The following is a 12890-nucleotide window of genomic DNA, read 5'->3' on the forward strand; positions in this document are numbered from 1 at the left end:
GCGGGTCAGCTGACTCCCATTGTCCACGCGGTCTTCGGCAAAAAGAGCATTTCACCGGAGAGTAAAACTTCTCTCGTTTGAATCAGGCGGGGACAGCAGCCACAACAGGCCCGCCAGAGTTCAAACGGTTCGTTCCTTTGAGTCCGAGCCCCAAAAACAAACCGTCACGGCGGCGCTGTTTATTTTAGCGTGCGTCTGACTCACAAAGCCAAGGGGGTAATTTATAATAATGAACAATATAGTACGACAATAACATCCTAAAATAGCGTCTCATATTTCTAGTCCACGTCACTGTACTCCATCAATATTCTCCACAATGAAGCAGGCAAGCTACAGACACAGAATTCTGGCATCGGCTCGTGCCCACTTACCACAACCCAGGATGCGTTCGAGTGGAAGTAAGAGGGTGTTAAATTTAACGGCCCGAAGCTACGGCCAGCAGGACCTGGCCACGTACAGCAAGCCCCGTTTCCACAGCTGGGCCAGAAGCAGGCCTGGCCTGGCCTGGCCTGGCTCGGCTCAGCTTGGCCTGGCTCAGCTCAGCTCGGCCTGGCCTGGCCTGGCTCGGCTCAGCTCGGCTCAGCTCGGCCTGGCCTGGCCTGGCTCAGCTCAGCTCGGCCTGGCCTGGCCTGGCTCGGCACGGCTCGGCTCGGCTCGGCTCGGTTCAGCTAGGCCTGGCCTGGCCTGGCTCGGCTCGGCTCGGCTCGGCTCGGCTCGGCTCCCAGTGCTTTCCCATCACCTCCACCCGCTCAGCTTTTATTGCGCTGGCATGCTAACACAGCGGCTCAAAACCACGGCTGCCATCAGCGTCGACGTTAAAGCAGAGGAGAGGAGGACTGAATTACTATGGAGACCTGTCTTGTTTCTGTGTTACGGAGGGGGGAGGGGGGTGTGTGTGTGTGTGGGGGGGGGGGGGGTTCCACCCTTGGCCTGCTGACAGATCCCCGGCAGTTATTTAAGCTGGACGGGGGCCAGCATTGGGAGGGAGGAAGCGTGTCGATGCGGAGCAAGAGCGACGTGCAGCGCTACAGGTCTCCCAGCAGCGCACTGACCCAGCGGCACCACGGACCCAGCAACCCAGCAGCACCAGGGACCCAGCGACCCAGCAGCACCAGGGACCCAGCGGCCCAGGGACCCAGTCTCCCAGGGACCCAGCGGCCCAGTGGCCCAGCGACCCAGGGACCGAGCAGTCCAGCAACCCAGCAGCCAGCTGGGGGGGGGGGGGGGAGAGTGACGAGTCACCGGCTCGGCCAAGGACTTTGGGGACTTTTCAAAAAATATTCTGAAACTCCACAGCCTGGGGCGAGCCGTCCCGACCCAACATCTGGAGCTGATCGCCACAGCGAGCGCTCCGGGGGGGGCGGGGGGGGGGGGGAGTGGCCTCCAGACGGGACAGGGTGCGAATGCCAACCCGGCCGCCCCGGGACCGTGCCTTCAAAGGGGCGCATTGTGCCGGCAGGGCGGCGTGTCCAGAGCCCGGCAACCGGGCCGTCCTAAGTGGGCGCGGGTCAAAGACCGCCTGTGCCCCGCCCGTCTCCTAACATAGGGGGTCACAGGTCCGGAGCACTGCTAACAGAGCTAAACCAGCGTGTCAATGACAAAATACACAGCTGAACACTGCTAACACAGCTAAACTAGCGTGTCAATGACAAAATACACAGCTGAACACTGCTAACACAGCTAAACTAGCGTGTCAATGACAAAATACACAGCTGAACACTGCTAACAGAGCTAAACTAGCGTGTCAATGACAAAATACACAGCTGAACACTGCTAACAGAGCTAAACTAGCATGTCAATGACAAAATACACAGCTGAACACTGCTAACACAGCTAAACCAGCTTGTCAATGACAAAATATACAGCTGAACACTGCTAACAGAGCTAAACCAGCGTGTCAATGACAAAATATACAGCTGAACACTGCTAACACAGCTAAACCAGCGTGTCAATGACAAAATACACAGCTGAACACTGCTAACAGAGCTAAACCAGCGTGTCAATGACAAAATACACAGCTGAACACTGCTAACACAGCTAAACCAGCATTTCAATGACAAAATACACAGCTGAACACTGCTAACGCAGTTGCATCAGCTGCTTTGTCTGCACAGTTCTCCAGGCCTGCGGCTGGGGCTTACAGCTGCAACCAAGGGGTCTGCAGAGCTGAGGAGAAGAACCAGAGTTCCTGCACCATAAACCATTTCAGAGCAGAGGAACTTCAGGTTTCCAAGGGGCCGAACTGCTGAGCCAAAAGCGAACTATTTAAAAAAAAAAAAAAAAAAAAAAACCCCACAGCACTCCACAAGCAGCAAAGGGGTTTGGTTACAGGGGAGTCCTGGACTCTCCACCAGCTGCTCAGAAGCTCCTCCCCCCAATGTAAAACACTGTGCCACAAGTACATTCTTATGTAAGGATCTTTACTCCAACTGCTTAAATGAAAATAGAAACGCACCGATGGGTCATAAAACTGGCAGTTCCTGAAACTGTGCATTATATGCTCTCCAGGATATTGCCGTCTAATAACCGAAAGTATTATAATAAAATAAGTAAGGTCACAGAATTCTATTAGTCTCACTTTTTATGAAGCCTCTGCCTTGACCCTTAATCTCCTGTTTTTTGGTTAATTCTCTGGAAATCAGTGCCCTATCACAATACCTAATCTGGATCCAGAGACTCAGTGCCGAACGGTGGGGTCTAACGAGGCCTCAGAGGGCTTCCCAGCAGCCACCGGAGCGCTCGGGGACCGCAGTGCGTGACCCAGACAAAACCACAGAAAGGACCAATCGGGTCCCAGTTCTGCACAGCGGAGTCACACAGCGCCGTCCCGAAAAACACCTGCTCTCCGGTCCCCCACCTGTCCTCGCCGTGGTGACCAGCGGGGGGGGGGGGGGGGGGGGGGGGGGGGTTGGCGAGTCATTAAGCTCCACTGAGTCAGGAGGCACAGGGGAGGGTAACCTAGTGACTGAACAAGGACACCCCCCCCCCCTCCTCCCCGTTGCCCAATAGGAGACAGCTGAGCCTTTGTAGGGCTGTGAAAAGGTGAGGGATTGCTTTTCACGCTGTGTGTGCAGAGCGGACGAGCCGTCCCAGATGGCTCCAGCGAACCAATGGCAATCAGGCAACCAGACAATGCTCCGCCCCCCGACTCCGCCCAATAAGACACCAAGGAGACCGCAGTCAAATCCGTTTCAGAAATATTGCCATAGCATTCAGGCAAGGCAGTGGTTTCTTTTTTTTTTTACATATACATATTTTTAAATGAAAAGACCCTACTTTAAATTTGGATTCGGGGCATGGCAGTTCTTCCCCTTATGATCAGCAGCATTGTCTTAATTTTAAAAAGGCACTGAGGCACTGAACAGCAAGAGACAAAGTCCCTGTTACAGAACTGCCCCTCGTCCACCCCTACACCCTCGCCCCCCCCCCCCCCCAAACTCAACCCAAAAGTCGCTACGCACCCCTACCCCCTCCCCCCAACTCAACCCAAACACCGTTGCGCACGTCTACCCCCTCCAACTCAACGTAAACCCAAACACCGCTGTGCACACCCTCCCTCCACAGGCCCCACAGCTCAGCTTCACCCCAGCTCCATTTCACCAGCCCCCCTTTACCGCTTAGCCCCCTCAAATCCCTCTCATGTGTGCCAGTCGTGCGTCCGCCCTGTTTGTCCCACAGCAGCCGCCGTAGGAAATCCCCCACCAGGCATCCTCAACCCTCCCCTATAGCCTCCCTCCCCCCCACCACCGTCCTCCTGTGCAAAAAAATTGCTGCATTTTCTCAGCAGGTATTTACCTATCAATGTTAACCTTTCCTGTGCTTTCCACCGGGCATTTCTTTTCCCTTCCTCACATCAAAACTAGCTGCAGAGAGTAAATATCCTTCAACAATTTCAGAGAAAGCCTGGGTAGGGGGAATGGTAAATGGTGAATGGACTGCATTTATATGGTGCTTTTATCCAAAGCGCTTTACAATTGATGCCTCTCATTCGCCAGAGCAGTTAGGGGTTAGGTGTCTTGCTCAAGGACACTTCGACGCGCCCAGGGCGGGGTTTGAACCGGCAACCTTCCGACTGCCAGACAATCGCTTTTACCTCCTGAGCTATGTCGCCCCCACAGGGAAGAGTCAGGTATACTTTTAGCTTTGCCCTCTCCTGTTGAACAGCAAAGAGGCCAAACTGAGGCAGTTGCTAGACCTTACAATTAAGAGAAACTCCCAGGCAAACATTTCAATTAATCATTTTTTTTTTTGGCATAAGTCCGCACTGCCCTTTGCGCAACGTTCTCCACTGGAGTGCCCAGTACCGCACGGCACCGCTACGAACAGCGCGCCGCGCAGCAGCGGCGCCTTCTCTCTCGACGTCAACAAATGCATTCTGGGAAAGCAAAAGCTCCTGTAAAAGGCTGGAAAATCCAAACTGAAAATCCGTGTTCGAGGCCCCCCCAGGGCACAACAACACCACCATAGCCCCTTCAAACGGTTTCAAACCGGTTTCCTGGCTCTTACCGAACGCTTTCATCCGTTATTTAAGCAAATTACAGCTAACCACTCAGGCTGCCGAATTAGGGACTTCTCAGCCCCTAAAGAACGTTTTTTTTTTGTGGCATCACTTCGCCCCAAAGCCCTTCCTGTTCGAACTGGATACGGCACAAAGGGCACAAAGACCAGGCAATGGGAAAAAAATAAAATAAAATAAAATTTAGTCTGAGTTCAGTAAAACAACTGAAGTGAGCAAAAGCAACAAAAAATGGACTCTGTCACAACTTCTGAAAGCAAGAAACAGGCCTATGTGACATGAAAACCGATCAAAGCAACAAGGCTTTGATCAAAAACAGCATCTGAAATTATTTTTTTTAAATGCACTACATGTTGACAAAACTGTGGCTCCCAAAGAAGGAAGGGAACAGGTTCACTTGAGAAAGCAGGCCTACGTTACTGCTTGCTTCCAGTGGGATTAACAGCTCTGCACTAATGACTGGGACACACGCAGTAGAGTCCTGACGTTACTCTGCCTCGATACAATCTACAGAAACTCAAAAACTGATCCATTCCAGCATATCCAGTTCAGGACCCGGGGGGGGGGGGGGGGGGAGAACGCACCCAGAGTGGGTCAGAGGTGATGGTTCCGGAGGCAGGCCTTCGACAGGGGGGACACCCTCTGGAGGTGTTCCGGGCACAGCCACCGGGGAGGAGACCCAGGGGCAGGGGCACAACTAGGACATGCTGGGGGGGGATTACATCCACAGGCTGGCCTGGGATCGCCCAGGGATCCACCGGGACGAGTTGGGTCAAAATCGCTGGGGAAAGGGACGTCTTGGCTGCCCTGCCACCACGACCCTGATCTGGACTAAGCGATTAGAAAACGGATGGATGGATGGATGGATGGACACTATGCCCTCTCAGGAGCAAGGGTATGGAGCTGCTCACTGATGTCCCTCATTCCTCATAACCACACTCAGGGGGGTATCTCATGGCATATTGGCCTATTCGCCCATCTTTAAATCTCCTGGATGGGACATCCCTGTGACTGTGCCCACCACAGCAGATGATCCCCAAAACCCCAAAGAACACTGAACCTGTGCAGAATCAGCACAGTGTCAGGAATCAAAACAGGGCCACTGATCTGAATTTGTTTCACACTTTAAAAAAAAAAAAAAAAAAGAGTCAGACAGCCTATACCTGTTGAGGGATGGACTAAACTTACTTTCCAACCAAATGTATAAGGCCTGTTAAGACACAGAAATTGCTAATGGCTGTCAATGGAGCTTTTTTTAAAAAAAAGTACTGTCAACAAAGCAAATCATTCTGTTCTTAGGAGTGAGGGGGACAAGTTAAATGGAAATGGAAAGGGCTGGGTTGAGTCAACCGTTTTTGGACAGTGTTGCTTCGAGACAGCTCGTGATGTTATCTTAGTCAGGGGGAGAATTACAGACTGTACTGAACAGAAGTCACAACAAAGATAATTCAAAATTGTCAGTTGAAAGCACACAGTGAGATGAGTAAAGTTGTTTGTGGTCGAGGAAATATCAACGTGTGGCAAGATGACAAACTCAACGTGGGCTGCAGTCGACTTTTTTGTTTGCTTTCACAAGACTACAGTACCATTTTTAGCGTCTGGGGTAGACAAAGCGCAACTTCTACAAAACAATGGCTAGTGCCTTACTCATACTGAGCAGTATGCACATGTACACAGTAATTGCAAAAATGCATTGAAAGTGTTTACCTTTTATTTTGACTGTTGGCGAATTGGGCCCCGCAGACTGCTTTCTCCATCCCCTCCAGTTTTGACAGAGACTCTCCGCTTCTGATATGAACGAGCACAGCGAGTCTTCCTCGAACCGGTCCGAGTCTTCGAACGAGAACCTTTCTCCGTCTTCCCACTCGGCGAACATTAGTTCCATCACATCCGCTAGTGGTATTCCCTCTGGACACTCACGACCGCCTATGTCCCAAAACGCAGGGGGACAAGGGCTGCACCCAACTGACCGGAGGAAGCGGTAGCGCACAGTCACAGTAAGGTTTTTCTGAAGTTGGGGGAGGGGTGTCCGCAACACAACCAAAACACTGACAAGTCACCGCAGCCTTGCCACTATATCTAGCAACACGATCCTTCCGATGGCTTTGTTACTTTGTGTTTTCCTACTTGGAAAGACCTTTGCCGGGTATTAAAAAAACAACCCAATGCTTGTAGCTCACATTTTCACGTTGTTTACGAGCTGCTGGTTTGTTTGTTTCGGGAGATTCCAAACTTTGCCAGTTAAATCTTATTTAGATTACTTTGATGGATGTAAACCTAAACAAAATTCCGCAATTATTGTGCGTACTAAACCTGAAAGCACAACCAACAGCTGTGGGGGGATTTTAAATATGATAAAACATAAACGTGTCGTAAAGACCACTACCCTATATAACCTGACATTTTACATTTCTGGACAAAAGAAAATTATGAGTCCCTTTACTCGACGTGGACTTCAGCTTGGATGTGCCGCGGACTTGGGAAAAAAGAATAAAAAGTAACTTCCTAACGTTATCTCTTTAAACTGCCTTGCAAGTCAGGGTGATATTGCTATCTTAGAATCTGTATCCAATCCTTGTGCAATATGATCCAAGCCCGCTGACGTTACGAGCTAGCAAAGAGTTCTCCCTTCTTTTTGGATCTTGTGTTTTTTTCGCTGTCGCTGCAACTCGACCCCCACTTATTTTGCATTCATCGTGGTTGTTGTTGGGAACACTCGGAACAGTCCTTCTTTATTGATAAACGGTTGGTTTTCCCCCCCAAACTGGCATCAACTGAACTGGAAAATAGGCCTCTACATTACATGTAACTAGTTAGCTGCGAGTCGTAGACGATTGCTTGCTAAACTAACTTAAGATAGCTAGTAGCGATAAAGTTGAGACAAAGTGATGTTTTCCCATTGCGAATCCCCCTCCCCTCCTCGGCCGATCAGCTGTGCACTTAGACTCCCAGTGGACTCTTCGTGTGAGGGAGGGGGGCAAAGAAGACACGGTGTTCCAGAGACACTTAGCTGGCTAGCTAGCCGGAGATCCAATCCTTTGAGAACACACAGCCCTTACTTTTCCCTTTTAGGTTCGCTTTTCCCTTCAACCGGCGCGATTAGTGATCAAAGCACAACACAGATTCCCACTCCTGCAATCAACCTCAAAATGTAGCTCGTTAGCTAAAGCTAGCTAACTGGCGAGCTAGCTAGATTCCTGCCTGTTCAGTTCTCGACTGTCATTGTCAACGTTCCTCAGTGTTGCACTTCAAAATAACGTCTAAAACGTATAGTTATAGCTAGCGCTGCATTACATGCTCCGATAACCTCGGATAGGAATCCTTTAGTGCTAATCCTAGTCTCGGTGCCACAGCAAGATAGTTGCTCCGAAAAGGATTGGTGTTGTTTATATTGACATCTTGGCACAATTGCACCTTATCTCTAGAAATTAGCAGACCGAATTAAATTATCGACGGTAATTTTATCGATGATTAGTTTTGCTCCAAATTTACCCCTTTTCTGTTCACTCACTCGTATTTCTCTCTCTCTCTTCCTTTGTAGCTAGGTAGCTAGCTGGCTGGCTGGCTATTTTTTAAAGCTTGTCTTTCGCTCGCTCGATCACCCGACCCGGTTCCCGTTCTGTCTTCGTTCCGGATGCAGTAAGAAGCCCTGTTTCTTTCCCCGATGGTCATCGGTGTTCCTACCGTCCCTATGCAACGCTTTTGGGCCGCCTGTTCGGCCGGGATCCCCCAATTTCTCCCGTCTCTCCCCCCACTCTTTCTCCGGTCGGAAAGATGGCTCTCTTGGACTCAGTAACAGGCTTCAGCCGACCCTCCTCCATCAGCTGATCCCAACTTCCGCCTTACAGTCACTCGAGTCTCCAGCTTCCCGTGAGCGAAAGAGCTGCTATTTTTAATTCTTCCAGCTCAACGAAGTTAGTTGCCCATACATGGTCGCCATGGAACAATTACTTTATATCCAGGTATTGTGGAAGGAAACTGTACAATAATGTTGAAGACGGTTTCTATTTTTTTTTTGTTGCTTTAAAAATACCAGCTAACCTTTGACCCGTAGTACCCCCTTCAGTGTTGCTATGATGTAAAATAATACAGGCACGCAAAAGGCGATGACTTCTTCGAGACAGCAAAAGCGGAGCGGTTTGGATTAATTTGCTTCAAGCTATGTTCATAATGGTAGTCTGAAGATTCATATTTTTATGCTAAACTGCTCACATTGGACTCAGACATAAAATACTCACATTTTTCACAATATTATTTTTAATGTTTGTTTTTCCACATGTCAATTATGTAACAACTCCTACAAAAATACCTGTAGGAATTCTCACTATGTGCAGGTTTCCTCCAGGATATTTTCGTAAGGAAGCATATTTAGTTAAACATCTGCAGCTGAACACTATCACATTATGTAAATTAAGTAATGCAAAAATCTGAAGAATTGACATTTAATTGACACGTAGTTGCAAAAGCACGTCATATCCTGCGGATTTGAAAATAGGCTATTTTGACAAGCACATTCAAAGAACTCTCAAATGTACTGTAAGAGTAAGAGTAAGGTTCTTGAATAGCTTTGAAGCTTTGTGTGTTGCCCGAGTAACATGTGATGTAAATAAGCCTTGTTTGCATGGAGCTTCTTTGTGTATGTATTTTTCCCCATAGTGGGTTATTTGAACTTTGGCAGTTGATCAGATTATAGAACACACTGCCTCTTATGAGTCAGATACATTAATACTCCGCAAATCCCTGGTTCTGTATACACTCAAATTAAGACTAGATCGTCTGGTTGGAATGTGGATTAGGTCGGCTGACAATCCAGTACCTGCTCAGGACAGGGGCACACATTGCATTTGGTTTTTAGTGAATGGTTATATTGTGTGGTGTAATACAGGCTCAAACACAACCAAATTTACTGAGGAAAAAAAATTTACAGTGTGGATCTGCTCAGATTGTGCCCTAAATGTACGAATAAACATATATATCAGGGTACTAAGACACATGATTCTACTTGTCAAGTTCTTGATTGAAGACCATGATTAATTAATTAATTAATTAGTTAGTTGGTTAGTTAGTTGAATCAGGTGTCCTAGTGCCAGGCTAAAAACTCACACCCAATTGGCCCTCTTTGGTTAAGATTGGATACCACTGATGTACATATACGAGACTAATTTTAGTGGGGGAATGACTAGCAAACCTCAGAACGATAAATGAGAATTGAAAATTCATCCATCCTGAGATGACGAGACCTGCTTCCTGCCCTTTTCCAGGATGACTGTTGTTACGCACCTCCAGCAAGGCATGCTGCTTTATTGATCCTGCATTGCTGCCCTCGTGCGTTCATGGCTCGCGTAGAAATTCAGTTTTCCTACGGGCTATCGTCCCCAAAACAAACACGCAATAATCTGTCAGTGTTGATTTGAAAATTCTCAAATCAGCACTGCCATCAAAGAACAATATGGACTGTGGACATATATATATATATATACGGTATATATCCAGTCAGTCAAATCAATCAACTGTTAAAAGTGTTTTTGTTTGTTTAGCTTTTTTTTATTTTATTTTTTAGTTTATATCAATGACTGCAGAACTGATATTTTTACAAGGGGGGGAAGTGGAGATGTTATCTGCTTAAGTTGAGTTCCTGAAGGGCAGAACACGCCCTGGGCAGACTGAACAGAGGACGTGCTGTGTGCAAATGCAGGGCTGAGAAAGCGATGCGAGCTGAAGAATTCCCTGGGAGGCGTAGGGAAGGGGAATTTGGGACAAGAAAGGCCATATGAATCCGTAAAAAAAAAAAAACTGTCTGTTTTGGAAGCATTTCTCTTTTTCAGGGGGTATTCAAAAGTGGAAGCTGAAACTCATTAGGTACTTTTCAGTTACAGTATTCTAGCCTTCTCTCTCTCTCTCTCTCTCTCTCTCTCTCCCTCTCTCTCCCTCCCTCCCTCTATCTCTCTCCCTCTCTCTCTCCGTCCCTCGCTCTATCTCTCTCTCTCCCTCTCTCTCTCTCTCTCTCTCCCTCCCTCTCGACCATCTGCTTGTACGTCCGGGGGCTCCTCAATGCGAGCGAGGACACAGATCCAAGACGCAGCAGTTGGCAGCAGTCTAAATATACACCCAGAATGAATGAAGCATTTCAAAGGCCTGTTCAGATATTCAGCATAGAAGCCAAGGAAGTTCGGAGCAAAGGCGTCTGGAATCTCCACTTGTTGGTCCTTCTTTTTTTTTGTGTTCCTGGAGGATGAAAGGCCACTGGCCATTGTTCACGGCTAGCCTTATGTGCTGATGCGCATCGATGTAAAACAAACAGCCACTTTCAACCGCTCTAATCCAAACAAGCGCAAGCGGTCGCCAACCGAGGTGTCCATCCGGAGAGCCAGCTGGCGGCTTTTGACCCGCTGACAAGACAACTCAAACGCGCCAAATAGCTCTTCATGCTCTCGCCGAGCTTACTTAAACCACTGCGGCAACTTTGCCGTGAAGGTGAGGACACCGCAGTTCGATTGAGGTGATTCCCATTTCATTTCCTTTGCTTAAAGTGTAAACGCTGTTAAAGCTACCGTGTCTGCTCTGTCTGTACATGCTTACTGGGTGACCTGCTTTGGCACTGTATCCTGACTTTATTACAAAAACATCCAAGTATCTCTTCCTTGAAGCAGAGGCTTTCTGGTTACCTTATAGTGGTAAGGGCTTTCGTGACATCATAAAGTAGGGTTTTAATAAAGTACTTTTTTATTCTTTGCACCGGTTTTGTTTGATATGTTTGTGCTATCCTTTACAAAAACATATAAAAGCATACTTCAGATTCACTTTTTCTGACCTAAATCCCAGGTAGTTTTCACCACAGCAAAACAGCAACACTCCACATAGGTCACCTTTATTTGTCACCTTTCACACCTGGAAATATTCAAGCTGTTTACATCAGAGCAGAAGAAAGAGCAAGAGCAACGGTAAACACTACAGCTTTTACAGACAGCTTGTGGCAGAGCATGCAGTGGTCTTGGGTAGCACAGAGCTGTTAGCGATTGGCTGACAGTGCCTCTATGACGGGCCACATGGAAGTTACCTAGGGGATGACTTTTGACCTGACAGGAAATTGGGTCCGCGAGTGTAGAGGTGGCATTTTCAGAGTGAGTGAGGATGATGGGGTGGGGGGGGGGGGGGGGTTGTTAATCTACTGAATCCTCTGAGTTGCTGGCTAACTGTAGTAGTGCTAGCTGCTTGAAAATTCAGCATGTACTCAGGTCTTAGTAGGAGCCACACAATTTTGGATCACATCTAGATCATTACTGACATACTGTATTTGTCGTGCCTGGAGACCCGGTCCCAAGATTTGTAAGAGTTTCTCACACGGTTGTCCACCAACACAGACACCTGTCTCCAGGGTGACTGAGGCCGGAGGTATGGCCCCTGTGGTCAGGTGACCCCGCCCCCTACGGCGTGAGGATTAGTGTCAGAGGAGAGGCGGATATTACAGGAGGCCTGCGAGCTCCCTGGAGAGGCTGCTCCTGCTCACGTTACTACTCACTCGCTGGAAATATTCGCCTCGCTCCAGATCGGATCGTCTCCTTCTCAGGCCTCGTCCCTGGAGCTGCCAGTGCCCGGAGTGGCTCCGCAGTCCCGGTGACATCACCACAGACAGACGCAGGCACGGGCGGACAGGGGGTTTCCACAGAACGCTGCACACTTTACCGCATTAGCATCATAAAAGAGCAGGCACTTCAAACAGAGACCAGCGAGCATAATTAGCTAGGCTAACACCTCAGGCTCCGTTTTTTTTTTTTTTTTGCATTGCTTGCGTACGCAAAGCGGATTAGCTCCTGCATAGACAGTTACGCTAAACACTGGACAGTAACCGGGCGCCCTCACGTAAAGAAGGGAAAGATCACAGCGGAGCAAGAGCAGGTGTAAACAGCATTAGCAGGAGTAACACACAAACACTCTCTCTCACCAGCGGGGGCTATCGCAGCGACTGGCGTCGGGGCCAGAGTGTTATCAGCTCGCTGCCTGAGAGGAACATCTTTCACAATCTTGGAGTAATGTCTCCACACCTGTTTCCGTCAGCGTTGACATCGTGGACGTGTCTGAGAGCAGATAAGGGAATTTGGGATTCCCCTTCACAGCACAGCAGGGGACAGTTTCCCCCCGCACATGCAGAATGACCCCCACCCCCCCCAGCGCTTTTTTTCAACGCAGCACATCCTTACTGTCCAAGGTTAATACTGCACATTACAAGCGAACACAACATGTAGTTCTTATTCAAGTAGTTAATTCCAGAATACATCACCTGCAAAAAACAGACCTCTCCCCTCAAAGTCATTTCACCATGATTAAAAAAAAAAAAAAAAAAAAATTAATTGTGGCGAGAAAATGGAAATAAGAG

General features: G+C 48.5%; 1 protein-coding gene across 1 annotated transcript in view; it reads right to left on the bottom strand.

The window, feature by feature from the left end:
- The window catches only part of zswim8 (zinc finger, SWIM-type containing 8), a 38037-nt gene extending 31636 nt beyond the window's left edge, over nt 1–6401 (bottom strand). Inside the window, exon 1 of the mRNA XM_035400071.1 lies at nt 6224–6401. Coding sequence (XP_035255962.1) covers nt 6224–6401 — 178 coding nt within the window. The remainder of the gene's footprint in view (nt 1–6223) is intronic.
- Nucleotides 6402–12890: the final 6489 nt, after the last annotated feature.

This window comes from Anguilla anguilla, chromosome 18 (genome assembly GCF_013347855.1).
Source record: "Anguilla anguilla isolate fAngAng1 chromosome 18, fAngAng1.pri, whole genome shotgun sequence".
Lineage (NCBI taxonomy): Eukaryota > Metazoa > Chordata > Actinopteri > Anguilliformes > Anguillidae > Anguilla > Anguilla anguilla.